At 40.3% G+C, this 27,451-nt stretch overlaps 1 protein-coding gene across 11 annotated transcripts in view; it reads right to left on the bottom strand.

Annotated features, from left to right (window-relative positions):
* The window catches only part of kazna (kazrin, periplakin interacting protein a), a 259,175-nt gene that overhangs the window by 21,818 nt on the left and 209,906 nt on the right, over positions 1-27,451 (bottom strand). For all 11 annotated transcript variants that reach the window (XR_004502096.2, XR_004502095.2, XM_033634724.2 and 8 more), the window contains 2 exons: positions 18,986-19,177; positions 106-242 (listed from right to left, as the gene is read on the bottom strand). Coding sequence is in view for 9 of the 11 variants with exons in the window: in XM_033634724.2 (XP_033490615.2) it covers positions 106-242; positions 18,986-19,177 (329 nt within the window). In the remaining 2 variants the exon portion in view is untranslated. The remainder of the gene's footprint in view (positions 1-105; positions 243-18,985; positions 19,178-27,451) is intronic.

Raw genomic sequence — 27,451 nt, 5'->3', positions numbered from 1 at the left:
CGTGCATACAACCAACACAGCTGCACAGAAACAGACTCTTCAAATGGATCTTTCTGTGCATGCACTTGTGTGTGCAGTTCATGGTTCAGAAAATGGGAGCCATACTTTTCTGTGCTGCTCATAGTTGCGTATGAAGTCACGGAGCTGCTCCTCCCGGCTCTCCAGTGTGGCATAAAGCTGCTGCATCTGGTTCACCAGGTCTGCTTTCTCCGCCTTCAGACGCTTACGGTCCGACTTCATGGCTGCAAGGACGGATGAGAGAAAGAGAAAGAGAAGGGGGACTGTTAGCTATCGTAGACCGAGTGTCTGTGTGTTGGTGTGTGTGAAAAAGCATACATTTACATTTTAAGGAGGAAATAACAATGGATTACATAACTTAATGGTGGTGGTGAGTTAAATCATATAAACTGTCAGAAAAAAATAGCAGCCTTGTGTTTTGAATTGAGCTGTTTACACTACAGAGGAAGAAAACATGTTATGTACGTCTATTCCCACAGAGCACATAAACAATAAATAATAAATGCTTCCCAGGTTACTGAGGAGTTAATTAGCACATGCTTTATGACACAATGACAGCACATGAGCCGCGCATACAGATGTAAAACTGCAGAAATATTGGAAAAATATATAAATAAAAAAGTGAAATCCCCTTAAAATGGTCACGTATTAAAGACCTGGTCTGCTCACATACTGTACTGGTGTACTGGTCTGCTCACATACTTGAAGGTGATTCATGTTCAGCATTTCTTATTCTGTGGTATCAAAATGTGCTTTCCACAAGTCCAGTTTGAAGCAGCTTCTTCATGAAGATAAATTAACTTGTTAGACACTTTCAGATATGAAGCGTTTTAAGTAACATTAAAAACACCTGCCGGTCTAACGTGGTGTAGCTGCGTGTTGATAAGGGAGTGAATCACACATGAACCCTCCTGTCAATCTCGTCTCTGCTGCTGGATTCTTTGGAGGCTGGGTCCCTCTTTTCATCTATCTCTCTGCCACACACTCTCTCTAATCCTCTGGCACCTCACCCACGCATCATGATAAAGAATTTGGTTCAGCGTAGTTATTCACAGAAGCTCTAATTTCCTCAAAGACAACATATCCTTTTCCTCTCCTCTGCATCTCCTGCGTTCTCTTGATCTCCTCTCCCTTTTCGCGCAAGGCTGTTTTTCAGACATCTGCTTAAAGCCGAGTTCCACCTCCAGCCAGCTTCCAAATCTGACAATATATACTTTATATACATTTTATGTATTCTGGCTGTGTCTGTCCACCTTTGTCTTCTTCACTTTGACATCTATTTCCTTACAGCACAGCAGGTCTGACTGCTGGCTGTTTCATAACATCACACGCTTCTCTATTTCCCTCTTGATGCTTGTTATCATGTATTCACCTTTCTTTGCCTTCCCCCCCTTTTTTTTCTCCCTCCGAGCCAGCTGTGTGTCATTAATTAACTTATATCACAGCCTGGCTAATTGCATGACATTCACAAGTTGTTGTCTGGGGAGCACGCTCAGGCAAGTGGAATGGAAGTGCAGTTTTAAAAGGACAGATTCACCCTCTCCTTCATTTTTCTCCTGTCACCCTTTCATATCTCTCTCTCTCTTTCACCCGTTCTTCAGGAGGTGGAATTCCCGAGCAAAAGCAGCATTCAAGCCAAACTAGCCGGCGAATGAAGACAAGAAACATCCTTCATTGGCCAAGAGAAACAGGAAACCTCCCAGCACCTGCCTCAGGAAGTGAAATCAAAGCCGTCTTTGAGATGAGCCAACAACACTGCTGCTGCCTCACATCCTGCACCTGTGACCATTTGGCAACATCGACCCTCCTGGTGTCAGATACAAGAAAGCACTCACTGTGACTCAGTAAAAAGGGTCCATTCACATTCGCTAATCATGTTTGCACTGTTACTTACCATTTCTAACCTACGTATGAACACTTTTAATGACCAGAGATGGTCCTGGGGCTCATTGCAGTTACCTTACAAAGAATACTGGCGAGATGGGGAAGCACTAGCATGTCTCCTCCTGCTGACAGCCATATTAATGACTAACATACTCTATGGCTCACTCCAAGCCTCCAAGAATTATTACCAGATGAAACAAGAGGGAACCGCCTGGGAACCGTGCAGAGCTGAAGCTAATGTGCATGGAGCTGGAGGAGGAAGACATGGAGAGGAAGCCATTGAAAAGGCTTCACTTAAATAGTCTTCTTATGAAAGAATGATATCCGTGCAAGCATCTATCTTCTCTCTTACCACGCATTGCAGGAATATATTTTGTATATCTGGGTACCTTTCCTCTGTGTCTACAATGTGTATCAGTGGTTGTCTTTCTGCAAAATTGTGTGTGCCTGCATGCCAGCCTCCCAGATAATAAAAGCGAAAAGAAGAGCCGATCAGGCCTCACGCAAAATAAACATTCACCATCAAAAGTCTGAGCCACTGTTCCCACTGCTCAATGTTAAAAACAAAAAACACCTGCCTGTATCAAGCTCTTCTGACACACGCTCTAAAATCTGCATAAGTGGTTTTTAGCTCACGGCATAAAGGCTCTTCTGCTACCAAAGCTCTTGTGCTTTAAAGTAGTTTAATGTGAGTCTCTACTGCCGCCGTGGGCTAAAAGCCTTTGTCTACTGGGCTCTTCTATGATGCTTTGCAACTGTAGGGCTTAGATTACCCGCGATAAGTGGACCAACTCATTAGTTAGTGGACTCCTGGAAGTCCCTACTGGCTGGAGCTGCTTTTTTAAGTAAAATAACTTTTTGGGAGTTAGATGAGGTGAGTAAACCACTTTCATGTACAATACATTTGAGTCTCGGCTGACTGCCTGGCAACTAAGAGACCTCCAAGGCTGAAAAATGAAGCCAACGAGGAAGTGGCAAAACCTGCAGTTTCTCGAGTGGCCACTTGAGGCTGGCTCCAGAAGCGAGTCATTATGCAGAGACACCCATGTTAAAATGCTCAACAATACAGCAGAAAAAAAACATGTTTACAGGCTGGTGCAAAAAATGATTTTGGTCTTTATAGCTAATTTCACTGTTTATGGCAACTGTAAGGGGAGTGATTTTTTTATATAACTCACCTGTTTGCATTTTATTAATGCTAAAAGTTAAGCATAATTAAAGGTATGCCCACTTTGAGTGACAGGCTGTCTGTTAGGCGTCAGCACAGTCTATGAGTCAGATCCACGCTTTGCTCCTCCACAGCTCATTCGTCCAAATATGGTTGGGTTTTGGCTCCAAAAAACAACAAAAAAAACCAAAAAACAAAATGGCGACCGCCAAAATGCTAACTTGAGGGTTCTAAATGGGAGTTCAGAAACCAATGGGTGTTTGTCATCATGGCTGTATCTGTCATTTTATACAGTCTATGCTGGCAACTTCAAAGTGATGATGAGATTTTGGGAAGTTACTGCCACCAGCCAAGAACCAGTCCCTTATGTGAATTTGCATTTCCAACTATAGCAAAGGCATGACCCACCCTACTCTGCCTCCTGGTGAGCGAGACTACCCTTTCCTAAACCTAACAAACCCAACTAACCAAGGCAATGAGTAATGGCCGATTAGAAGGAGAGTAGGGTGGGTCATGTCTTCGCTATCCTAGGAGATGCAAACTCACGTCCCTTACATAGCCTTCGTAGAACCAGACCAACTGTCTTCTTTTGCTTCCAGTCTTTATGCTAAGCTAAGCTAAGCAGCTGCTGGTTCCAGCTTTATGTTTAAGTTACACCAGTCTTCTCATCTAACTGCAAGCAAGTAAAACTGAAAGTATATTACTCAAACTGTCAAGCTATTCCTTTAAATGAATAAATGTATATATAAAAAATATATGAAACAGAGAGAAACATTTGTATATTGCATATAAAGTAGATACAGGCAAACAATTAATGATTATAGTGGTCAGGATAGCAGTTAGGGAACATGTTGAGCAGGTTACTAATTGAGCAGCTGTTTTCTTTGATAAATTTGTCATTTTTGAGTTGAGTACTTGTCTGATTTTTCAAAAATGTTTTCATCTTGTTGTGTGTTTGGTTTGTGTTGTGAGTGTATCATCTGTTGTTCTGCTTCCTTTTCAAACAAGTATGGTTAGAAAATGACCCAGGCACACTGTACTGCAGGAGGAGACTTTTTTTGTATGGGTTGGTACTTTTTCCCTGCTGTGAAAACATGTCACCACAGGAACCCCTTTTTGTAGGTGACATGAATTCAAGCTGACCAGAGCTGTCGTTTGCGAAGAAGCAAGCTACAAGCTGTTTACAGCTACCTTTCAAGCCTACAGGGGGTCATTGTTTGATATTCCAAGGAGAGATTTTTGGTTGACTATCACTTTAAAACACTACGTGAATATATAACGTTATGAGGCCAAACACTCTGTGGGTAATTCCGGGGATAATCAAGTGTCAAATGTTATTCAGCTCCAGGAAAAAACACTCTTTGATGGTCCCAGAATGTGGAGGAACAAAATCAAACTCAACCATCTTGTTCGCTGCTGTTCCTACCTATCACTGTGCAATGCTTTTCACATCCCACTTACTGTTCCTCTCTGGTTAAATAACAACCCTCATTATCTGGTGTGCCCCATCTATTATGGTACAAATATAACAAGATCCCAGCCATGATTTCAGCTGAATAACATTTCCTGCCTTTCTGTTTTCACCTCGCTCTAACAATCAAGTTTTCTCTTTGGTCTCTAACTGACGGAGATGGATAAATGAATGACAAGAGAGCATGGCAACAATACAGGGGTCTTTGAGGAATTACTGTCTATAGCTTATGCAATCTTTATGCATTTTAGTTAATTGAAGGTACTGTTTTTAAGTTTTAACATATATTTATTGCTTTTTATTGCCAATGGTGAATAGATTGTAACAGAACTTAAAAACTGAGATCTTCCCTGACTCTCTCAGTTGTCTTCAACAGCCTATGGTATTCTATTTCAAGGCTCTGGGACAAATTTTTACCGGAAAATCCAAAGGATGTGACGTTATGTGCGCTCCAGAGTCCTTTGCTTCTCTTCAGCTCTCCTAGAGTGCAACAGCAGCTAACATTAGCTTAGAAATAGGGTTAGCTAATGTCAACAAACGTCCAGCAACCACTACAACACAGAGTCCACAAAAGGAAAGCTAGTCCCAGTAAAATATAGGATTATTACAGATAGCAATGTCATTCTAAATGTGACTGTAATTCATTTTCCCGCGTTATGTCAACATGATGCTGATCACATGTAGTCTCGTGTTTTGAGTCACTGTTTTGGACAATGCCCAGGTGCTTGCTCACGCCTACTGAGTGGCAGTGTTAGGAGCATTAGGGGTGTAACGATTCATCAGTCTGGATCGATATATCGATTCAATGATCAACGATCCAATATCATCGATGCAAAGTGAAAACATAGATCCATATCATCATCTTTAGGTTATACCGTTATTTTGAAATTCTGTGTAACTGTCAAACAGCAGCAGGCAGATGGCAAACAAGTGAAAGACGACGAGGATAACGTTTTTTAATAGAGTAGATGAAAAGTCCGTTATAGCCACTAGGCTAATTCATGCAATGTAAAGGTGCTTAAGCTAATAATGGGTGATAAGCAGAAAACACCTGCCATGTCTGTGAAGCTTGACATTTATTACTGAGCTGAATTTTACGGCATTGTTAAATGATCTTGTTGTTAATCCATGTTTAATGGCTGTTGGGAGAAGTTTGCTTCAGGGCTTTAAGACAGATAGTCCTGAAATTTTAGGAAAAAGATGATGGTTTGAGTTCGAATGAAAACATTTCTTTCTAAAAGGACTTTCTGACAGAAAGCCCCAAAGTTAAACTTAAAGTAAGCTTTACAGCACATAACCAGTTACAATCACTTACATTACCTATGTACTGTTTTTATTATTTTATGGCCAAAAGCAAAAAAGAAAGGGGTGGCAGCTTTTTCTGCAGCTGATTGTGTTAAATGAGCAGATGACATCATCTCATATCAATCGCAGGCCCCTGAATTGCATCAAGTCAAAATCGTATTGATTTCGGCAAATATCGTATTGTTATCAAGAGAATCGATAAAATATCGTATGCTGATGAAACTGGTGATTTACACCCCTAGCAGCATGCTGACTGCAGTTCAAAGAAATATGTCACCCATAACAATGATTTTCTAAAAGTCACACACAGAATCTTTAAATATTGTCTTTTGTAGCAAAGACTGCTCTGCGGGCAACTTCAATTCACCTGCAACAACAAACAACGAGATCACAAAGACAGACCCACTTATCAGCACCCCCTCAGAAAATGATGTTCTTCACATAATGAATGAAACCACTCCATGATGACACTACTCCATACAACTTCAGCCCTAAAGAGAAAGGACGGGCTTTTAGTAGGCTCTTATCATAATTATTTAGGGGGAGAGAACAAAAGAGACATCGGCTCATTGGAGGGAGTCCATTGTTCACGGTTTGGGATTTTAAATCTGCCAAGTGAATAATGAAATAGGAGCCTCAGAGCTGCACGGCGCTCACCTCCTCGGTAAAAACAAACCCACTGGTTGCATGAGGTCGATATTTGCATTGGTGCTATTAGAGCAGATCGTGTTAATACTGTGTTAATACTGTGTGAGACTTCTTCTCAGTCATGATATTCAAACACGTTAATTAAAGTTAATCAGCAACCCAGCAATGATATTTGACCTTTGTTATAAGTTTATGCACAACTGAGAAGCTACAGCCATTAAAAATAGATCAAACGTTTCTCACTAATAGGTGATCTGGACGCTTGTGTGTGTGTGTGTGTGTGTGTGTGTGTTTGAATTAGTGTGTACACAAGCTATTTAAGCAGCAGAACTGACATTTGAGGGAATCAAGGGGAGAATCACACTTTGATCCCATAACAGCACCTCATTACTCACCTCTATGTCCTCACTGGATCAAAAAACAGCATTAACCTGAGCTGTAATCTTTAAACAGGCTGAGCCAAATTGTTCAGGTGCAAGCTATGTAACACTGCTGTAACAGCTGAGTGTAAAAAGTGGGTCACCTGTGACGTCGATTCTGATACAATGGTACTGGTACAATGTCTCTCTGTCTAACTGAGGTGCACTTGATTACCACTAGGGGCCTCTGTGATTCAAACGTGTTCTCATCCAATTTGAATAAATTGAGGTGCAAACTGAATAGCAAAACCTACCTCATTACCTGTTATCACAAAGCTGCTGCCAGCGTTGAGGAAATAAATCACAAAAGACTTAAAAAACACATCCACTGAAAATGAATTTTTATGGTTTCCAAAATTCAATTCTAGTCTTTTTTTTTCTTTTCTAAAAAAGTAAAAGCCATAATTCATTTGAAAAAAAAAAAAAGATACCACTGCTACAATTACTTTAATGTAATCAGGTGAAGCAACCTGACGAGACATGGTCACACTGAGTGTGTGCATCTATGTGTGTTGGTGTTTAATGCCTAGTGAAAGAGGAGGCCTTGTAGTCAAGGACAAAGCTTCTTTCTGAGTACGGTGTAGCGTGAAATGACACTAAACAGAGCAGGCAGACTGTGCTTTGATGATACATAGCTGTCTGCAGCTTTCATTTGAGCTCTGGATTGACTGGGAGTCCCTTAGTGATAGTAATTAGCCAAAGCGGAAATAGCTAATTAAAAACACCAGAGAGGGCCGGCTATACTTTGAAAATTTAATGAACACAACTTTGATGACAAAGTCCAAATAAGAGTTGAGTAAACTTAAAAACACCTTTTACAGGATTCCTACAGCTAATGGGAAGTTGGATTTAGGACTTTTCAAGACTTTTCAATGCCACCCGAGGTCAAATTTAGGACCAATTTTATGATAACCAGAGCAGGTGTCCGACACCAGTTACTCTTAACATTTATCTAAACAGGGAAGGCATTGAGAGTATGCTCTCTCTTACAAGGATGCCCTGATAACACTACATATAAAACAACAGAAGCACACAATGCTTACTGTATACATCCCCTGTTATGAAACAACAGAAGGACCCAGTAAGTACATTATGTATCAACAAATAATACAGGAAATAGGACAAGGACATCAGCATGGGAACAACATCAATTTACAGGAAACACATTCACATTGCTCTAAGACAGTCAAAAGAGATTAAAATTGATTAAAAGGTATTAGCTTGTTTGAGTTTTACAAGCTTATGCAAATTGTTCCACTTGTGTGGTGCATTGTATTTAAAAGCCAATTTCCCGGTCTCAGTATTAACATGATGATTTTCTAGAACCAAATAGTCGTAGGATGCAGTGCAAATTTGATCTTTAGGTTAATAGACATGTAAGAGTAGTTAGTTTTCAGGTAGTTTGCCAAGACATGCTTTGTAAATAAATAGTATGCAGTGCTGTTTTCTTCTCACAGCCAACGATTGCCATCCAATTTTCTCAAACAATAAACAAAGATGTGTTCTTAAGCCATCCCCAGTTATAAACCTTAGGGTGGAGTGATAGACTGCATCAAGAGGTTGAGGAGTAGTGGCAGAAGAGTGCATGTAAGTGACATCAACATAGTAAATAATTGATAGAAAGGTTGACTGAACTATTTGCTTGCTCTAGTCCTGAGTCATACTTTCATTGTTTCTATAGAAAAATGCCAGTTTTGCTTCTAGGGTAAGGGACAAACATAAAACATGACAAGACTCATGGTGGAGATGATGGTAAAGCAGAACTGGGAAATCCCTGAAATTTGTTGGAGCGTTTTCTTGGTGATTTTGTATGTCTCACTCTGCATTTCAGCCAATTCAGCATGTTGAATTGGTGTAGGAAATGGCGGAGCCCATCGGTGAATGAAATCACTGTGATTGGGAGTTTAGCTCAGTGCACGAGAAGAGAAACAGAAGTGAGGAAAGTAAACAAATGTCTAAAAGGGCGTGAGATCGAAACAAATTTGTTACATTGGGTAAGATAGCTACTGAGCTTTTTTGCAGAAATGTCTCCAGAAATGTCTCCTAATGTTTTGTGTTACTGTATTGTACTGTTCATCTTCTGGTTTTCCTTTTTGAATGACAAATACAGAGTACCGCCGCCTGCTGCTATAATGAGTTACTCCTTCTCACGCAGGCACAGAATATACGTGGTGGTTGGCTGTTGGCTGCAGTTGTCCAGGTGCAACTTTTTGGCTTAGACACAGGCAACATGAGGCGATACAACAGTCAGCTTTTGTTGCTGATAGTTCTTTGATGTCGGGTGGGTGTGTCTGGACCTACAGAGAAGGGTCTAATTGCGTTAGCCAAACTGTGGTCTATTTTCTTATTGTTTCTTCAGTTTAGGCTTTTGAGATTGCCAAGACAGTTTCAGTTCATCGTCATCTGTGTACTTTGGGGTCGGGGGGTTGAAATGACTCAAAGCAGCAGCTCTTGGGCTGGATCGAGTGCCTACAGGCATCATAACAAAACCTGCAATTGAGAGAGCTTGGCAATTACCCACGATTACAATTATAGTGCTCGCAGGCTAATGTCTGGCACACAGTGGGAGTGAGCTCAGGCCTTAACATTGAAACGGTGTGGGCATCACACCAAACAAAGGCACAGGGAGAGACAGGATGACACAGCGAGGGAGAAAATGAAGAATAACAGACTGAAAAGCAGTGTTCCTCTCTGCGTTCTCCATTTTGTATTCATAGGCAACTGAAAATCTGCATATAATTTACCTGCAAATGGTTTGAACTGATGGTAGGAGTGGTAACACAGTTTTCTGTGAACCATTCCCAAAGTAAACAGGTATTATCTCAAGAGGCAGAGAGTAAAGGAGGGGATGATGCATTTCATTCACGCTACTTCATCGCTCCAGCCTTTTGCTTTTTCATCCAAAGCATAACCACAGGAAAATAAAAAAATAAAAGGTAAAAAAAACCACAAAGCTACTCTGCTTCACAATAGTTGTTGGTAGCACTTCAATAAAAATCCCCAGGGCGCTTAAGTTCTCCAAACATCTCTCATTCTTCGAGGAAAACACTTTGCCAGAGCATCTGGTGGGATGTTCACAATATGCCAGCCTTGTGGAAACTGGGGGAAATCAAACAGAGTCGACATCTCACCTCCAATCAATTGGCAGCATACGGAAATTACTGTAGTTAATGAGGTATTCTCAGGAACATTTGGTCTGTGTTTTCTTTTTTAGTCACTGTAAAAATCAACTATTTCCAACTCCAACAACTAATGAGTCTTTTTTCTTTGCTGTATCACAAACCCTTCAAACAGGAAAAGTCACCAAACAAAGAATGCTAAGAGCTTTAGGAACATTAGAGATGAGCATAACCAGGTATCTGTTTATCAAGGTCTGATCAAGTGCAAACATGACAACACCTTGAGCACCAGTCCTCTTTTTATTTCAAAACATACTGAATTTTGTGTCTAAAGTAGCTAAACATGCCTTGTTATAGTAACGAAACGTCCATCCAAATTTGTGCGAGGCAATCAAAGGAAAATGTACTTTCACAAGTAAATGAGATAAACTAAAGGCTTCAGTATGCTTCACATTAACAACTTGTCAGATTGTGAAACAGTATCTGAAACCCCCTTTCAGAGAGACTCGGAGAAGCAGCAATTCTTGTGACTTTCCAAAACAGACAATACGCGTTCGCAACCACTTTGATCAGCAATTAGCCATGTGCTGTACGTGTACCAAATAATACACAGATTAAGCCAAAGCATATGAGTGAAGTGAAGAAGTGAGAATTTCTGCCCCTCACTTACAGAGCTCCCCTACTGACTGTAAGGCTGCTCCGCTCAAATCGCTCAGCACTCGCTCAAAAAACAAACAAACAAAAAAAAAAACGGTGTTGTATTTAAATATTTTTACATTACACCTATATGGTTTCTCAGTTTCCTTTTAAAATTACTTTGTAAATTCCCTTGTCAAGCTTGCTGCAGCCCCTTTTTGGCAGAAAATAGTATGTGTGCAATACACAGATGCATTCTGGATCAGGCATGCTTCAAATTCCTGGCGTTAGCAGTACCGGCACAGAATTAATTTTGCGTTGGTTCGGGCAGGTGACCCAAAAAAAGAAAAGATGATTCGCGGGTGGTAGTTTTATTTCCAGGTTCCTAAAAATTGAAAAAGAACATGTGGGTCAGAACACGACGGTGGATGGTAAATTTAATCTAACGTTTTAATTCTCTGACTGCTGACTTTGTGTGTCAGCTTTGTCTTCTGTGCCAGCTGGAATATGACAGCCGCTTCAATCAGGTGCGTTACTAACAGGCACATTAACTGTGGAAATGTGCTGCTAAATATTATGAAAATAAGCCAAAAATATTCATTTAAATTATATTTCCCTGAATTTTTTTTGTTCTGCAATATACTATTTCAGTTTCACACATATAAAATGTCCCAAAATGATCACTTAAACACACTGCATGACTGAATTACTTTAACAGTGCATTGTTATTAGAGTTTTTGCAGTTTTGGGTCACGCTGTGGATCTTCTTGGATCTTTTGTCAGCTGGTTGGGTTGCAGAACTCATTTTCATTTGTGGAGGTCAAGCTTTCTACAGGTATCAGACACTTACATTTTATTTTGAGACCTTCAATATCATTTTAAACCAAATTTAAGACCGATTTTTATATAAATCATATTTTTCTATTAAAGCATTGCAGGTAAGTATACAGGTATACATGCAGTCGTGTGCAGAGGTACGTTTTATATAGGAATATGGTTATTTGAGTGAGTTAGGGTAATCCACATTTTGCCAACAGGTAACTACAAGTAAAAAGTAAAAGACAGTATTAGGTTCAGTGGTAGGTTTAATGATTTATAACACCAGAAATGTGACATTTCACATTAAAAGATGGATAAATTGACATAAAATGTTTGTGGCAATTAAGAACTCACAAATTCAAATTTAGGACTATTTAATGACTTTTAAGGCCTAATTTATAAAAGTGAATTAAAGACAGTTTACATTTTTAAAGGACCTGCAGACAGTCTGGGGGGTGTAGTATTTTGTGTCACACTCCACTTCAGGAGCTGGTCCGGAAAATCAGACCCACTTTTTAAATAATCCACTCTGCCCTCCATCCAAAATCTTTCTGCTCATGCTGCTTACTCACTTGTGCTCCACTCATATTGGTGCCTTTGAGGAAACACTTAAAGTGTATGCTGTAATCTCCCTTTGTACGATTCATTGCGTCTCAGCTTTTGGTATGACAGCAGGCTTTTCGCCCTGCCCTTGAGTGTGGCCATTTGAAACAGGTACAAACACTTCTCCCTTTAGACGTGGGCGGATATGGACGACCTCTTGCAGCTGTGTTTCAGGCACAGATGGGACATGCTCTATCTCAGAAACATGCTGAAAACTGTCTCAAATGTCTTTGTATACCTGGACCACAGTCCAACAGCCCTAAATGTATTTATCATATTGCTTATCGACTGTGTAGTAAAAACATGAATTGCAAGCTAGTATATTTGCAAACTCACGTTCACCCTAAATGTCTTTAATTGCTGAATGTTTGCTCTGCATAGGACATTTGGTTTTGCCTCATTACCATTCATATTTTCTCTTCAGTGTCCCTCATGGCTGGCATACCTGTAAAACCTCATCAACATATTACTCTAAACAAAACAGCATTCCACTCTGCATGCTGTCACTTATCACCAGCACTGTCCGGTAACATGGCCAACAAGTATCCGCAACACAGAACATGAATGCCTTGGTGACAGAAGCTGGAAAAGCAACACAAACAAGAAAATAAGATGACAGATGTGTTTCCTGTTTCTGCTTGGAAACAACTGTAAATATTGCTGGGGATAAAGCCAAAATTCACTGGCTGCATCCCACCACATGCAACCAAAGAGCAAAGAGCTAGCTAATGCTGTTGCTGGCTTTTCATAGCTGTCTTAAAAAATAGTATCTCTGGAGTGTGAGTGAGCCACAGTGTCAGTGTATGAAGATGGAGTGTGACAACTGTGGACTAACAAAAGAGCTGGGAACCAGCTAGTGCTGTACAGGCCAGGTCATGTGGAAAATAACAACAAAAAATATAAATAATTCAGAAATTTTGCTGCTTTCACCACTGAATGCAAATATATTATTTTTCCAATGGTTCACTCTCTGGACTTGAACATCAACCTCTGCTCTATTGCTTCTACAAAATAAACTTTAAGAGTGAAAACAATTACAAAATAGCTTCAGTTTGATTATCTGAGCCAGCTCCAGCAGAACTACACTTGAATATGACAACAGCCAATTTCCTGTTGTCCTCCCACATACCCCATCTTAATTGCAGACCAGATCCACCCTGCTTAAAGTTTCAGGACCTCATAAGCCAACCAAAGTCTCCTTTTATAAAGCTTTCATTAGCCGTTGATTGCTGTGAGTGCCTGCTGGGCTCTGTAGGCTTTGGCCTTCACTAACAAGGCCTGAGTCATACAGTTGACTGTATGAGCCTGTGTGCAGTCTGTTTAGACAGCCAAACATCCCGCTGAAGAAGAGATAAGTATTTATTTGATGTGTTGCTCTATTCTACTCTGACCCAGTCTGTTTTGTTTTTGTTCAATTCTTCCAAAAAAGCGTAGGCTGCAAGTGTCAAGTGAAATGTCGCTGCAACAAAATCCCCTGACAGCATGTCGTGTGTTTGTCTGATACCAAATGGTGGTTTTGTGCTCTGCCTCATTCCATGGGCGATTATTCTTTGAAAAGAATGATTCACTGCCACGCTGATGACATCTTTGCTTGATGCCCTGCAATCCACTGTGCACTGCCTAGCAGAACTTGTTCATTACTTTACCCTATGCTGTGGTAAGTCTCCATGAAGGCATATGTAAGTGTATTCCCATTTCACATTCACTCATGCATAAAACAGAGACAGAGCACCAAGTTGGTCATTAACAGAGAGGAATCTGTACTCTACATGGGTACTTTATCAGCTCTGAAAGAATAATTCCAGGCACATTTTTTTGCTAATGAAATTTCTGCTGTAACCTGTCGTCACAAGGTTCATGTATATGTAATTACATTTAACCAGTATTTAAACATCTAAACAACCCTTTCATGGCAGCTAAGACAATAACTTTTCAATTTTAATTAACACTTACTCAACACATTTTTCTATCTGTAAAGCAACCATATATACAGTACAGGCCAAAAGTTTGGACACACCTTCTCATTCAATGCGTTTTCTTTATTTTCATGACTATTTACATTGTAGATTCTCACTGAAGGCATCAAAACTATGAATGAACACATGTGGAGTTATGTACTTAACAAAAAAAGGTGAAATAACTGAAAACATGTTTGATATTCTAGTTTCTTCAAAATAGCCACCCTTTGCTCTGATTACTGCTTTGCACACTCTTGGCATTCTCTCCATGAGCTTCAAGAGGTAGTCACCTGAAATGGTTTTCCAACAGTCTTGAAGGAGTTCCCAGAGGTGTTTAGCACTTGTTGGCCCCTTTGCCTTCACTCTGCGGTCCAGCTCACCCCAAACCATCTCGATTGGGTTCAGGTCCAGTGACTATGGAGGCCAGGTCATCTGCCGCAGCACTCCATCACTCTCCTTCTTGGTCAAATAGCCCTTACACAGCCTGGAGGTGTGTTTGGGGTCATTGTCCTGTTGAAAATTAAATGATCGTCCAACTAAACGCAAACCGGATGGGATGGCATGTCGCTGCAGGATGCTGTGGTAGCCATGCTGGTTCAGTGTGCCTTCAATTTTGAATAAATCCCCAACAGTGTCACCAGCAAAACACCCCCACACCATCACACCTCCTCCTCCATGCTTCACAGTGGGAACCAGGCATGTGGAATCCATCCGTTCACCTTTTCTGCGTCTCACAAAGACACGGCGGTTGGAACCAAAGATCTGAAATTTGGACTCCTCAGACCAAAGCACAGATTTCCACTGGTCTAATGTCCATTCCTTGTGTTTCTTGGCCCAAACAAATCTCTTCTGCTTGTTGCCTCTCCTTAGCAGTGGTTTCCTAGCAGCTATTTGACCATGAAGGCCTGATTCGCGCAGTCTCCTCTAAACAGTTGTTCTAGAGATGGGTCTGCTGCTAGAACTCTGTGTGGCACTCATCTGGTCTCTGATCTGAGCTGCTGTTAACTTGCGATTTCTGAGGCTGGTGACTTGGATGAACTTATCCTCAGAAGCAGAGGTGACTCTTGGTCTTCCTTTCCTGGGTCGGTCCTCATGTGTGCCAGTTTCGTTGTAGCGCTTGATGGTTTTTGCGACTCCACTTGGGGACACATTTAAAGTTTTTGCAATTTTCCGGACTGACTGACCTTCATTTCTTAAAGTAATGATGGCCACTCGTTTTTCTTTAGTTAGCTGATTGGTTCTTGCCATAATATGAATTTTAACAGTTGTCCAATAGGGCTGTCGGCTGTGTATTAACCTGACTTCTGCACAACACAACTGATGGTCCCAACCCCATTGATAAAGCAAGAAATTCCACTAATTAACCCTGATAAGGCACACCTGTGAAGTGGAAACCATTTCAGGTGACTACCTCTTGAAGCTCATGGAGAGAATGCCAAGAGTGTGCAAAGCAGTAATCAGAGCAAAGGGTGGCTATTTTGAAGAAACTAGAATATAAAACATGTTTTCAGTTATTTCACCTTTTTTTGTTAAGTACATAACTCCACATGTGTTCATTCATAGTTTTGATGCCTTCAGTGAGAATCTACAATGTAAACAGTCATGAAAATAAAGAAAACGCATTGAATGAGAAGGTGTGTCCAAACTTTTGGCCTGTACTGTACCTTGCTCTAAACAACACTTACAGGTAAAAAAAAAAATGGCACAAAGTGTTTTTATACATACTTGAGACAAAGTCCTTTCAGTTCATGGCTCTAATTATCAAATATTAAAAGTGTATGGCAATGCGAGACAGGCCTATTACTGTCTTAAATATTTCTTGCTGTTCATTAATTCTAACAACTTAAAACACCCGACTTGAATGTTTTTGTTTTGAAGTCAGATCCACAGGGCGTTTACAGCATTAAAGTCCAAGTCCCACACATCCTCATACATTAATGACATAACAGGTCGTTCACCAATGACTCCAAAATGACCATTAACAGTCACAATCTTAAACACGTGATTAACAGGGTTAGGTTAAGGCAACAAACCTACTTGGTTGAGTTTAAGAAAAGATACAAGTTTGGTTTAAAATAAGCATGTTTGTTATGTTACTTAAGTTACATACATATGTTACACTAAGTAGATCCTACTAGCTTATGTACCCAAGTTAAAATTACTCAACAATGCCTTTTGGTTTCACACAGCACCTGAACTGCAGTCTTGTGGGTCAAAGTCCTGTGTTTGATTGACAATCCACCCTTCACCAAAAACCTCCCCCATGGACTTTGTCACTCTTTCATTGTCACTTTACTTCCTTGTTTGCTCTTGTCATAACTACTACAGCAACTAGAGCTTGCCGCCTGACAATAAATTTGTATATAGGTTGTAGTAAGAGGGGAGGTTCCTACTGATTTATTTCCCTGACATTCTTAAACATAAGTTTAAACTCAGACTAGTTGACTAGTCTTAATGTAAGAAAACACTCTATAGGGTTGAACATTGTCCGAAAAAATACTACGTATATTAAAAGAGACATCTATAATAGTTATTCACATTTTGCAATAACCAAATCGTATTTTAGTTTCCACTACAATGTGTGGCACTTTGCACTGTTTATTATAAACACTGCACGTCCTACAGAGTATGAGCACAATTTAATAAATAAAGGTTACACAATATGTATATATAACTCAAGTTCATAAAAAGAGTTTTTAAGTCAGAAATATAAACACAAAAGTGTAATAAAACATTAAGCTGAAAGGTTTAGAAGAAGCCATTACAGACATGTTAACATCTTTTTAAATCACATCTCCCCTCATCTTTAAATCCAGAATCCAGCATAAATACAGTGATACAGTGGAGCCTCTACAGTACATCGTGCTGTATGCACATCAGAGTACGTGGGCAGCACAGAGAGGGAACAGAGCGGCATGATTTGCCTGCAGCGTGGAGCGGCCTTTTTGAAAAGTGAAGGCATCCGTGTGCTCTCTCACCTCAAGTTACCACTTCATCTCTCCAGCTGAAAACATGCTCATGGACCATAATGCAGCTAATGGGTAGCAATAACCGCACTGTTACAGACACTCACACTGACATTATGGTAACAAGTAAAAAGCACTGGTTTCAATTGTGCAAAATGCAGCAGGTTTTCTCTGAGTGGCAAAGAGAAAAATTATAAGCAGTTGGGAACAAAATGATTACAGAATGTTTTAAGCAGGAAGTGAGGATTGCTGCGGCTTCACTCAGATTTGCATACTTGCAGATTTCACAGTTTTGCCTAAAAGGGCAAACCCACCCACACTTACCATTGTTGTGTTCATCAAATAAGGGGTCTCTAAATTTATACATTGTTCAGATGCAAAGTAGGTGAATATCAATTGTCTGTTTCTCATTGTGAAGTGTAGCAAACTACTGCATGTGTTAAACTGTTGAATATTTTTTTGATTGTGTGTTCTGAATTGTCTCATGCATGTTTGTTAGAAAGCTCTTTTGCATGTTAACTTTATGAGAAATGCTGTTTTATTGTTTTTAAGGTGCCATTTTGACAACTAGTTGAGGACAACACATGAAACAGACTTTTCTTTTTTGTGTTTATCTACGAGAACTGTCCCTTACAAATAGAATAACAAAACACTGACTACTCTGGATAACTTGAGAGCAAATCTTCCAGATGTTGGTTAAAAGGTTAAAAAAGTAACTGTTTTTTTTTCTTTTCTTCTGGTAACAGCATGTAAAAAATTTACAGGAATATTACGAAGAAAGGGCTCATGAGAAACTAGGTGTATTGTTTAGAGAGAGAGAGGTATGAAAGACAAAGTATGAAATGCAACAAAGGTCACTCTGCAGCTCAAATCAAACCACAGCACATGTCAGGCTGATCTCATGCTCCGCTGATACATATACCTACCTGCACAAAAATGTGTATATAACTCACGTAATGGTGAGCCAGTCATTTAAGTACAACCTTCATAATTGGGAATGCTGCAATCATGTGACCAATGTGCTGACGGGAGTAAATAAGTAAGTAGTAGCATTAGGGCTGCCCTCAACTAAGAATTTTCCTAGTCGATAGTCGTCATTTAGGGCCATTAGTCAACCAATAGTCGTCCGCATGTTTACGATATTAATTCAATTATTGAATTACATATTAGGAGCAGGGCAACAAAATGGTTTGAGTTGAAGGTGTGAGAAAGAATAGTATCAGTAACATTGTTAACACTGTGCTACATTACAGAGAAATACAAAAAAGTACTAATGACCCATCATTAATATAGGCCAATATTTTATCTACAAGTGCACGTCAACACACTGAGTGAGCCGCCTGTTAATGACGCTGTGGGCTAATGTGCATGTAGCTATTGACATGTTTCAGATGATACATCGTGTTTGTAGTCGACCAGTGAAGATGAGTTTACATATCACCTTGGGTTCGTCCTTCACCTTCTCAAAATGATCCCACACTTTGGATTTCCTGCCAGACATGTTATTAACTAGCCTGTGGAATAACATTTAGGTTATTTCACATTCACGTATTCATTACGACTAATGACCTTTCTGGTCGACTATTAGGGGGGCAGCCCTAAGTAGTATAAACACTGAAAGGTGTAAGGAGGCAGGTTACAGTGGTGGATGTGTCGAACATCACAGGACTTTCCCCCAGGAGACCAGTGTTAGATGCCATGTGAAATCAAGTGACCTGAGTTATTTTAAAGGAACGTCGTCACCATGTTTCTTTTTCTAAACCTAATCAAAGTAGCTTTACTTGCCTAAATGTAACTTATGTGACTTTCCATTTTTACCATTACAAACCCCTGAACTGACCTGTCAGTATGACCCACTAATACTATTGACCTTCTATCTTTGGCAGCATCACTGTTCATATCCTCTGATGATAATGATGTTAGTGTTTTCAATAACACACACAGCTTCTTGTTAACTGGCGAGGTCCTTACCTTGCAGAGCCTCCTTGGCTCGGTCCAGCTCCTGCTCTTTCTGGGCCAGCTGCACACGGAGCTCAGTCGCGGAGAGCACGTCAGCTGAGCAGCCTCCCTGGGTCTCCTCCAGGTCCTTACTTAACATGTCCTTCATCTGCCGCAGCAGGTGCACCTCCTCCTGGAGCTGGGCCACCTCCTCACGCAGCAGGACTACAACACACAAAGAGCAAAGGGTTTAACAAGCTGTAACCAAAACATGGCTAAATTCATTCTTTGTAAAAATGTGTGTGGTTGTGATTTGCCAGAACAGTTTTTAAGCCAAAGTAACAATGTAATTCTAGTCACTAGAGAAGGGTCATAGGCATACTGAAATCTAATCACACAGAGCTATGTCAGCTTTGAATAGCTACATGACTGAAGAGATGGTTGTGTCTGAAATGCAAAATCGATTTAACATCACCATAGGAGGCTATGTCTTCATTTGTGATTGAGGTAACAGCAGTGCCAAATTACTGTTGGTAATAAGCATCACAGGGGTAGGTTGGGTCCAGTAGATGAGTTGAGACAAGACATTGATATTATAATTAATTTCTTTGCTGCTGCCTGATGAACCTACCCTGTGTATGCAGAAATTATGAGAAAGGGAGAGACGTCCATTTAATATTCAGTGACTGGTGCTTTAAAGATCTCCTCCCTGGCGTTGTCACAAAGACACAAACAAAATGAAAACAGCAGCACAGAGAAATAGATTTTTTTTTCTCACAATTTGACTCACTGGAAATGTTTCAAAGTGCTTTCAAAGAATCAGCAACAGAGAGAGCGTTTCACTCGATTTTAAAACAAGCCACAACAGACAAATGTCACACTTTCAGCTCCCACATCAAAAACCTTGAAAAATAAATATTTAATCTAAAAATGTGTCTTTTTTTTGCACACTGAATGTACTCGTCTAGGTGGAGCATATGGAGAGTAATTCATATAAGGATGAGTTGAGTCATTCTGCTCAATTTCATGCATCCTCAGGGCACAGGGTTGGAGGGGAGGGAAACTTCTCAGCCCCATCTCGCATGGCTCTACAATCAAGTGCCTCGCATAAATCACACTTCATACTCTCACATCCCAGCTCCAATATTACTGTCTGAAAAAATAAAATCAATCAGAGATGAATGGGAGAACTGAGAATAGGGGACTGAATATGCCAAAATACTCAGAGAGGAACAAACCCAAGACAGACTACAGATTACACTTGAGCTTTTTAGTAAAGAGTAGAGTGATTATTTTGCAGTCTGAATGTATACAGAGCAACTTACAGAGCAAGAAGTGGATTTCCAGCTAGTTTGTCAATTCAGCAAAACAGCAAATGCTTTGCATTCTGCAGTCAGTGGAGATAATCCTCTCCTACTGTAAATTATGCCCATTTAATACTGCATGGTGTCTTTCACCATTATTACTGTACTCCATCAGTGAGATTATGAAATCTGTACATGATCATTCAGAAAATGTTAAGCAACTTTACATTTCTATCAAACAAAGCCTGGCTATCACAGTCCAGTATTTTCCACTTAGAATTAACAATAATTAAGTCTCTTTTTGTGAGGTTTTGCTATGTCATATCTCAGAGGAGACAGTACTCCATAGCCCCTTTATACAGTGTGTTCAAGGCGGGAATGTTGCGCTGTTATTCCGCCTTGGTGTTCTGTATAAAAGGCACAAACAAGGAATGGGGGGTTATTGTTGTCCCGCCGTTAAGCCGGCAGTGGAGGTAGTAACAGACCTAAATCAACATCTGTGTAAAACGACACAAGACGCTGCTGTACTACACGTCACGCCTCCTTTGTTTCCAGAATGCTGCATGCTATCTAAAATCACACACTGGGGCAGCATAATACCGTCATCGTTTGGTTCAGAGTAACAAAGCAAAGCCAGCACAATGGCCGGTCTTCTTTATGGCAGAACTGCTGAATCTGTGTTTAAAAAGGGTTGAGGAATATTTTTGTATAGTGTTTCTATGTGCATATGACCCTGGAAGTTTTGAATCTTGCAAAAAGTGCAGACTGGGGTCTGAACAGGGGCCATCTTTTTCCTAAAGTTGAACCTCTAATGTCCCCAAATTGGACAGGTCACACTGTGAGCAACCTGTGCACAGTAACTGAACTGTTGTAGGGAAAAATAGAAATTTTTGTCAAACGCATTGCATTTCCCACTGTCAGGATTTCTGATTAATGTCAATTTTAAGTAGAAGTTAGTCCGACAACAAGTTGCTGGTAAGTCCCTGAACCACAAATGTATTATTATGAAAGTAAGGCATTAAGGCCCAGACACACCAAACCGACATCAAAGAACAAGTGGTGACGAAGGCCGACTGTTGGGTCACCTAATGTTGCCTGTGTCTGCACATGAGCACACCGCATAGACTACAACCACGGCCAACTTGCAGATACGTTTTGTACCTGTATAAGAGGAAATAACAGGACAGATTCAAGACGCTAGTTAGCCAGCACATTAACAACACAACTCGATGTTGAATAAACAAAGGACAGCTACTGTGTAACAAAAAACATTACAAACTGTTTCTGCTAAAGAGCTCAATGGCCAAAAAACATAATCTTCCCCCAGAACAACTTTGGGCTATTTGTTTGCTTTCCTCACATCTGTTTCTCTTCACCAGCACTGAGCTGAACTGCCGATCAGAGTAATTCCCTGATGAGCTTGACCAGCTCCAATGCAGATTCAACACGCTGAATCAGCCAAAAAACATGTGATAAGTGTCGAATACTGCCAAAGGTGCGGGACACATCACAGAAACTTGGGCAACAGATGCTCACTGATGGCCAAACATTGACCAATGGCCAACTGTTGGCTTGGTGTGCCAGATCAAAGGCTCGCGTTTTGCAGGTGGCAAAATGCAAGGCATACCTGCTGTCTATGACTGGGCCGTATAGCTCTGGGTATTCAGCAACTGCTACCACCAGAGGCACTTTTCCGCTTTGAGTTGAAGTTTTTTCAACTCAAAGAGTTTAGAGTTTAGAGCGCAAATACACCAGGTGCCTAGAGCACAGAAATGCAAGGCGTGTAGCAAAGCAAAAAATGCGGGCAAAAAGCTTAATTCTCATTAAAAACAATTACAAAAAGCTGCCTACTGACGCTAAAGTGCTTTTTGTGTGATCCGGGCCTCTACAGGGGGTGTTTCTGTTAGTTTGTGTTTCCAGACAAAATGCAAACACAACATACCTAACAACACAATGCCCCCTGTGACAACACCACCACGAAGAAGGACCTAAAATATTGCACCTGAATTTACCATGATAAGCTTCACAAAGGCAGTATTGCAGTTTTTCTGTGTACTCCCTGAATGTGTCACCAATGTTACATTTATTGTTATTTCAAGTTGCTGCCTGTCATCTGTGTTAATGACATATGTATTTTTGATCCTGTGGTTCGGCCATGACACTAACAGTTACTCCTCACTCCTCTTACAGCAGACCTGTATTGTACTCCCATCTCTCCTCCACAGTTATGATTTATATCTTACATAAGGACAGTAGGGACGGTTCAACACTACAGCAAACTGCGACAACAAACTATAATGGAGAATATGTGGTGTACGCAGCCTTGCTCTGATGCATTTTAAGCATCGCACGGATCACTTTAGCGCTCACCTTTCCTCCCCTGAAACTGAAATGAGCCTTTAAGACCAGTTCACTGCTTGTACGACGTGCACCTGCTTCCCAGGGCTTTTGAGTCCTTTAATTTGTGCTCAGCGACTAAATGTAAGTGGCTGAGGATGAGGGCTGCCTGCTAAATAACGAAAATGAAACGTAAAAAGGGTTATTAGGAGAGGGGTCGAGAGAAAAACGTCAGCGAGTGGAGTGTCATTACACAGAGGTATACTTAATGGAGCCGATAATAGAACCACATTTTACGGAGCAACTCAAGCAGCAACACCCTTATTGGCAAACCAAAGAGCTGGCCCGTTCTGGAAACCAGCGACCGCAAGATACAGTTCATTGGTGTTTAAAAATCCTATAATAGTCACGGACTCAACTTGATTACTTATTCATTAAGTTTGCATGTATTGATTGTGCGGAGGCAGCAAAACAGGGAGTCGCAAATAAAGGACAAGGACACTGAAAATGTGGGTTTTATGTCTAATAGCCAGCCCATAAATACTGGCTAACCATTGTGGTTTATATGACACTTGCTCCCTTATGGAATGACGTTGCTTCTTGGATAACTGTGGAATGACACATTTAAATTTTTGCAGGTAAAGTCACCAGTACAAATCTTTGAATACAAAATACAGAGACATTGATTTAAAACCTTCCACAGTAAGTTGTAATAACCAAAGCTTCACCATACAACGTTTTACCCCTCTGTGAGACTGATCACTGTCGAGGGATAGATAATCAGCCAAACATAATTATATAAAAATTGATTTCACTCCTGTAACAAAGAGAGGAAACTTGTTATTGCAAACTCCTAAGGTGTAATTTAGCATTTCCTGCTGTGTATCACAGTGGGACATTGCAAAACAGTAAACAAATACCTTCTTAACTATGTAGCAGACAGGGAACATGGTGAATTGGCTGCCTAGTGGTAGTTTGTTAGCTGCTCACAGTAAATAGCTTTTAGTTATGCTGCAATATAGAGCTCACACACATGCCAAGATGACTCTCAGTGACTTTGACTGCTAAAAACCTGACTTTTTAATTACATTACAGACACACAACCTCAACAGGAGAGCATAGACATTCCCCAAATTGTACGTGCATCTGTGACAAACAAACAACCAAGAGCATGTTCAGTCCTACGATACATAAAGTTTAGGTGGGACTGGGACGTCATGTTTAGCTCTTGATTCGATACCATCATGATACTTTGGTTTCAATTCTATATATATTGCTATTCTACAAGTACCGTGACTGGATAGTACGATTTATTGCGATTTTTGTTTGCTTTTTTAACGTTAGGCCCTTGAATCATACACTTCTAGAGATTGTATAGCTGACTGTAAAGCAATGCACATCATATGTCAGTCAGTCCTTCTTACTTTTATTTTAGCACCATCATACACTGCATACTTATACTACAAAGAAAAGTGATGAATAACTGCTCTTATGGTCTTATCTTAACAATTATTTTATTCATTTATCTGTTCAATATTTTTTTATTTGAATTCATTATACTGAAGCATGTGACCTTGCTCTGTGAAAGGTGCTTTATTAAATGACCTTCACTTACTTACATGTAGCAAACAGACTGAATAAAAAAATGTCTTTTTTAAAGTAAAATTAATCTGCTACATTTAGCTGCAGTGTTTCTGATACATTGATTTCATTGTGGAGGCTGCAACAATATCAACATTGATAGCCACTCATTAGTTTTTAGTATTTAAATTGGGTAAAATCTTATTTCATTTTAGAGCTGCATGCAGTGCACTGACTTGCTCAGCCTCTCGCCCACTCTCTTTGTTAATCAGACCACAAATGAGACAAGAATTAGCGAGATAGTGCACCTTCCCACTTCCTATCACTAGGAGACTATTTGATAGGAAGAGAGTAGACGGAAGCTCTAGATGCAGACCTTCAGTAGCAGCTGTAGCAGTGCCCCAGTGCTGAGGGAACTTGAGGTTCTACAGCAGCTACTAAAGGTCTGTGTCATCTGATTGTTGGCCATTTTCTGATTTTGCGCTCTTTTACTTTATTTTTTAATGTCACATTACTCTGCATTACTCTACTCAGATTACTGCAATAAAAGCAGCAACTTGCTTTCACCTCTGCATTTGAATTCACATTCAGGCATTAAGAAATTGATTAAAAAACTGCGAAAAATCAATCTAGATACTTAAGTGAATCAATTTTTTCCCATTCTCAGAACCCATCGGCTGTATTCGGCGTCTGACTTCTGGCAGACAGCGATACAGCCTCTGGGGTAGACCCCCGATTTTTTGGCATTCCGGTTTGATTTGGGCGGAGGAGGCAAATTTCCGTTTCCGACTTCCATTTATATGTAAGTAAATATGCTGAACCATTGTGATGGATTCAGAGTTTGCAGTGACGCCAATTATGTTCCACCTCGTTAGTTCACTGCATGGACTGTTTAACCTGGCAACAACTGCAGCCGGCTCAAACGTGATTGGACAATATCACGCAGACTACAAACAGCCTACAACCGGAAACCAGGGCTCTTCCGCGCTACTTCCAGAGGCAAGATCTCCGGGGTTTGCCTACAGACTCTACATTCACTGAATGTAGAGTCTGTATATAGAGACTAATTTTTTCCTTAACCCTGGGGTCAGTAAGTGCTAGACTGAGTTGATGATGTATGTGAATATACAGACATACATGTTAACCCAGGAAGTGTTATAGCTATCAGCAAAAACTACCATGAAGAAGTTATTAATTATACTACTTGAACTTGTTAGGATGGCACTGTAAAGTTTTCTGAACAGGATTTCACGGTACATAACTCTACAGGGAAGTCTGTTCATGCTGTTAGTGTGATGCAGTGAAAATGTTGGAGACAAATATACCATTTCTCACTCCTTTAAAATCCACAAGAACACAGATGCTTCATGCTAAAAATAAACGCATGGGAAATATGGAGATTTTGATTTTACATCCTGCTGCCTGATTTAAATGAAACACTTGGTGGTGAGTCAGTTACATGTCATAACACTGAATAAGACAACCAGGCGGTCTAAAACTGCAGTGATGACTGGTTCCTACACTTCACTGGCGAGAGGACCCTCAATATCTATGATAGGAAATTCAAGATGAACCGTCTAAGTATGCCACAGCGGTTATTAGCAGAGTGTGTGAGGTGAAAACAGATATGTTATTGTCTTCTCCAGCTTTGTGCAGGGGAGCACAGTGCTGCAGCTCTCTAGATAAGACAGTCAGAGGTTTGGGGGGGTGGGTGGAAGGGGGCGAAGGGGAGCAGAGACAGCCACCTATTTTTCAATGTCCGCATCGTCTCTAGGTTGGCAACAAGCGAGCACTATAGCTCTGCATTACAAATGACAGTCGGAGTGGGAGCTTCCTGATAAGTGCAATCTCTCCTGCTCTGCCCTCCAGGACTCTGCTGCTCATTCCCATGGAGGCTCCTCCCTGCAACGTCTGCCAGGGTTTGTGTTGTGGAAAGTGTGCAGCTCATGATTTAACATGCTTATGAGTATGCAAATTAACATCATAATCTTGTTACTTGTTTCAGGTATTAAGTTTTGCCTTGCATTTTTTGGCTTATTTACATTTTAGCTGCTATTTTTTATAAATATTGTGCAAATAAACAAACAAACCTGCTGATTGTACATGATACTGTGCACTTTGGTGGGAAGACGCCATATGATAATAATGTATAAAATATCATGTGTTTTCATTAAGGAGGAGGAGGTCAGGGAGAATGAAGACAATAACAGGTTTATTGCAAAAGCCCTAAAAAAAGCCCTGAAATATGATTGATACAATATATTAGCAAACTAAATGTCTGGTATTCATATGAATTATGGACCTTGAATAATTTCTCACATAAAGGCTTAAAGTAAATTGTAAAAAAAGAATGTTTTCCTAACAGGGAAAAAATATGAATACATTTTTCAGATTGTATTCATGAAATAACTTCACCAAAGCAACTCTGGTCAAATGTTTCACATCTCAACCGAGGCTGTTGTTTTTAGCTGCACGTCTGCTCGACTGTCAACAAAACCTTCTGGCCTTAATTACTGAAACAGAAAAAAGAAATGAGAAACAAAAAAAAAGAGAGATTTCGGTCAGTGTGTAGGACTGTGAGCACACAGAAAGTTCGACAACACTGGGTTGTGTTTTAGTTTGCAGCGGTGTGACTCTGTTGCCATCACAACCTCGGCACTAGTAGGGATGAGATGATGTATCAGGGTCGGATGTTTGCTGACTCTCTGCTGTTAGCTCAGCCTTCAACGCCACCTGTTCCCCACTGGCTGACAGAGGAGGCATGTTTTCTGCTCCTGAATGACAGCTACCACACAGGTCTGACATATAGTATGGTATTCTGGTAAAAATTTAATGTATTTAAGTTTAGGCATTAAGTTTGGGTTATTTTTGTAGGTTCTGTAGTTTGGGCCATTATATCCACCAATTATGATAACATAAGCCTTGGCAAGCTACCACTTGGGAATGGGTACAGGTTACATTTATACTGAAATCCCACCTGGAATTCAGTACAGGTACCCAATGGTGCCTTTTGTTCAGTACAAAATGTAACCTCAGTTGTAAAAATTGATCAAGTTGAGTCACAACCTCCAGCCGCTGGACAAAAGTAAGGGGAAAGTCTGTGGGATTACAAACTGGAGCTCTGTCCAGAGTGCAGCACATTCGGCACCACCTAGATTGCAAGATGTAGATAAATAAATTTACTCAGTGCCTTTATTGTGCATCAACCTCATGTTTATGCACGTTATCAAAAAAAACAGTCTTTAAGCATAAATAAAAGCTTTAGGTTGCAGTTCAA

The sequence above is a fragment of the Epinephelus lanceolatus genome, chromosome 8 (genome assembly GCF_041903045.1).
Source record: "Epinephelus lanceolatus isolate andai-2023 chromosome 8, ASM4190304v1, whole genome shotgun sequence".
NCBI lineage: Eukaryota > Metazoa > Chordata > Actinopteri > Perciformes > Serranidae > Epinephelus > Epinephelus lanceolatus.
This window is presented reverse-complemented; position numbering and strand designations above follow the sequence as displayed.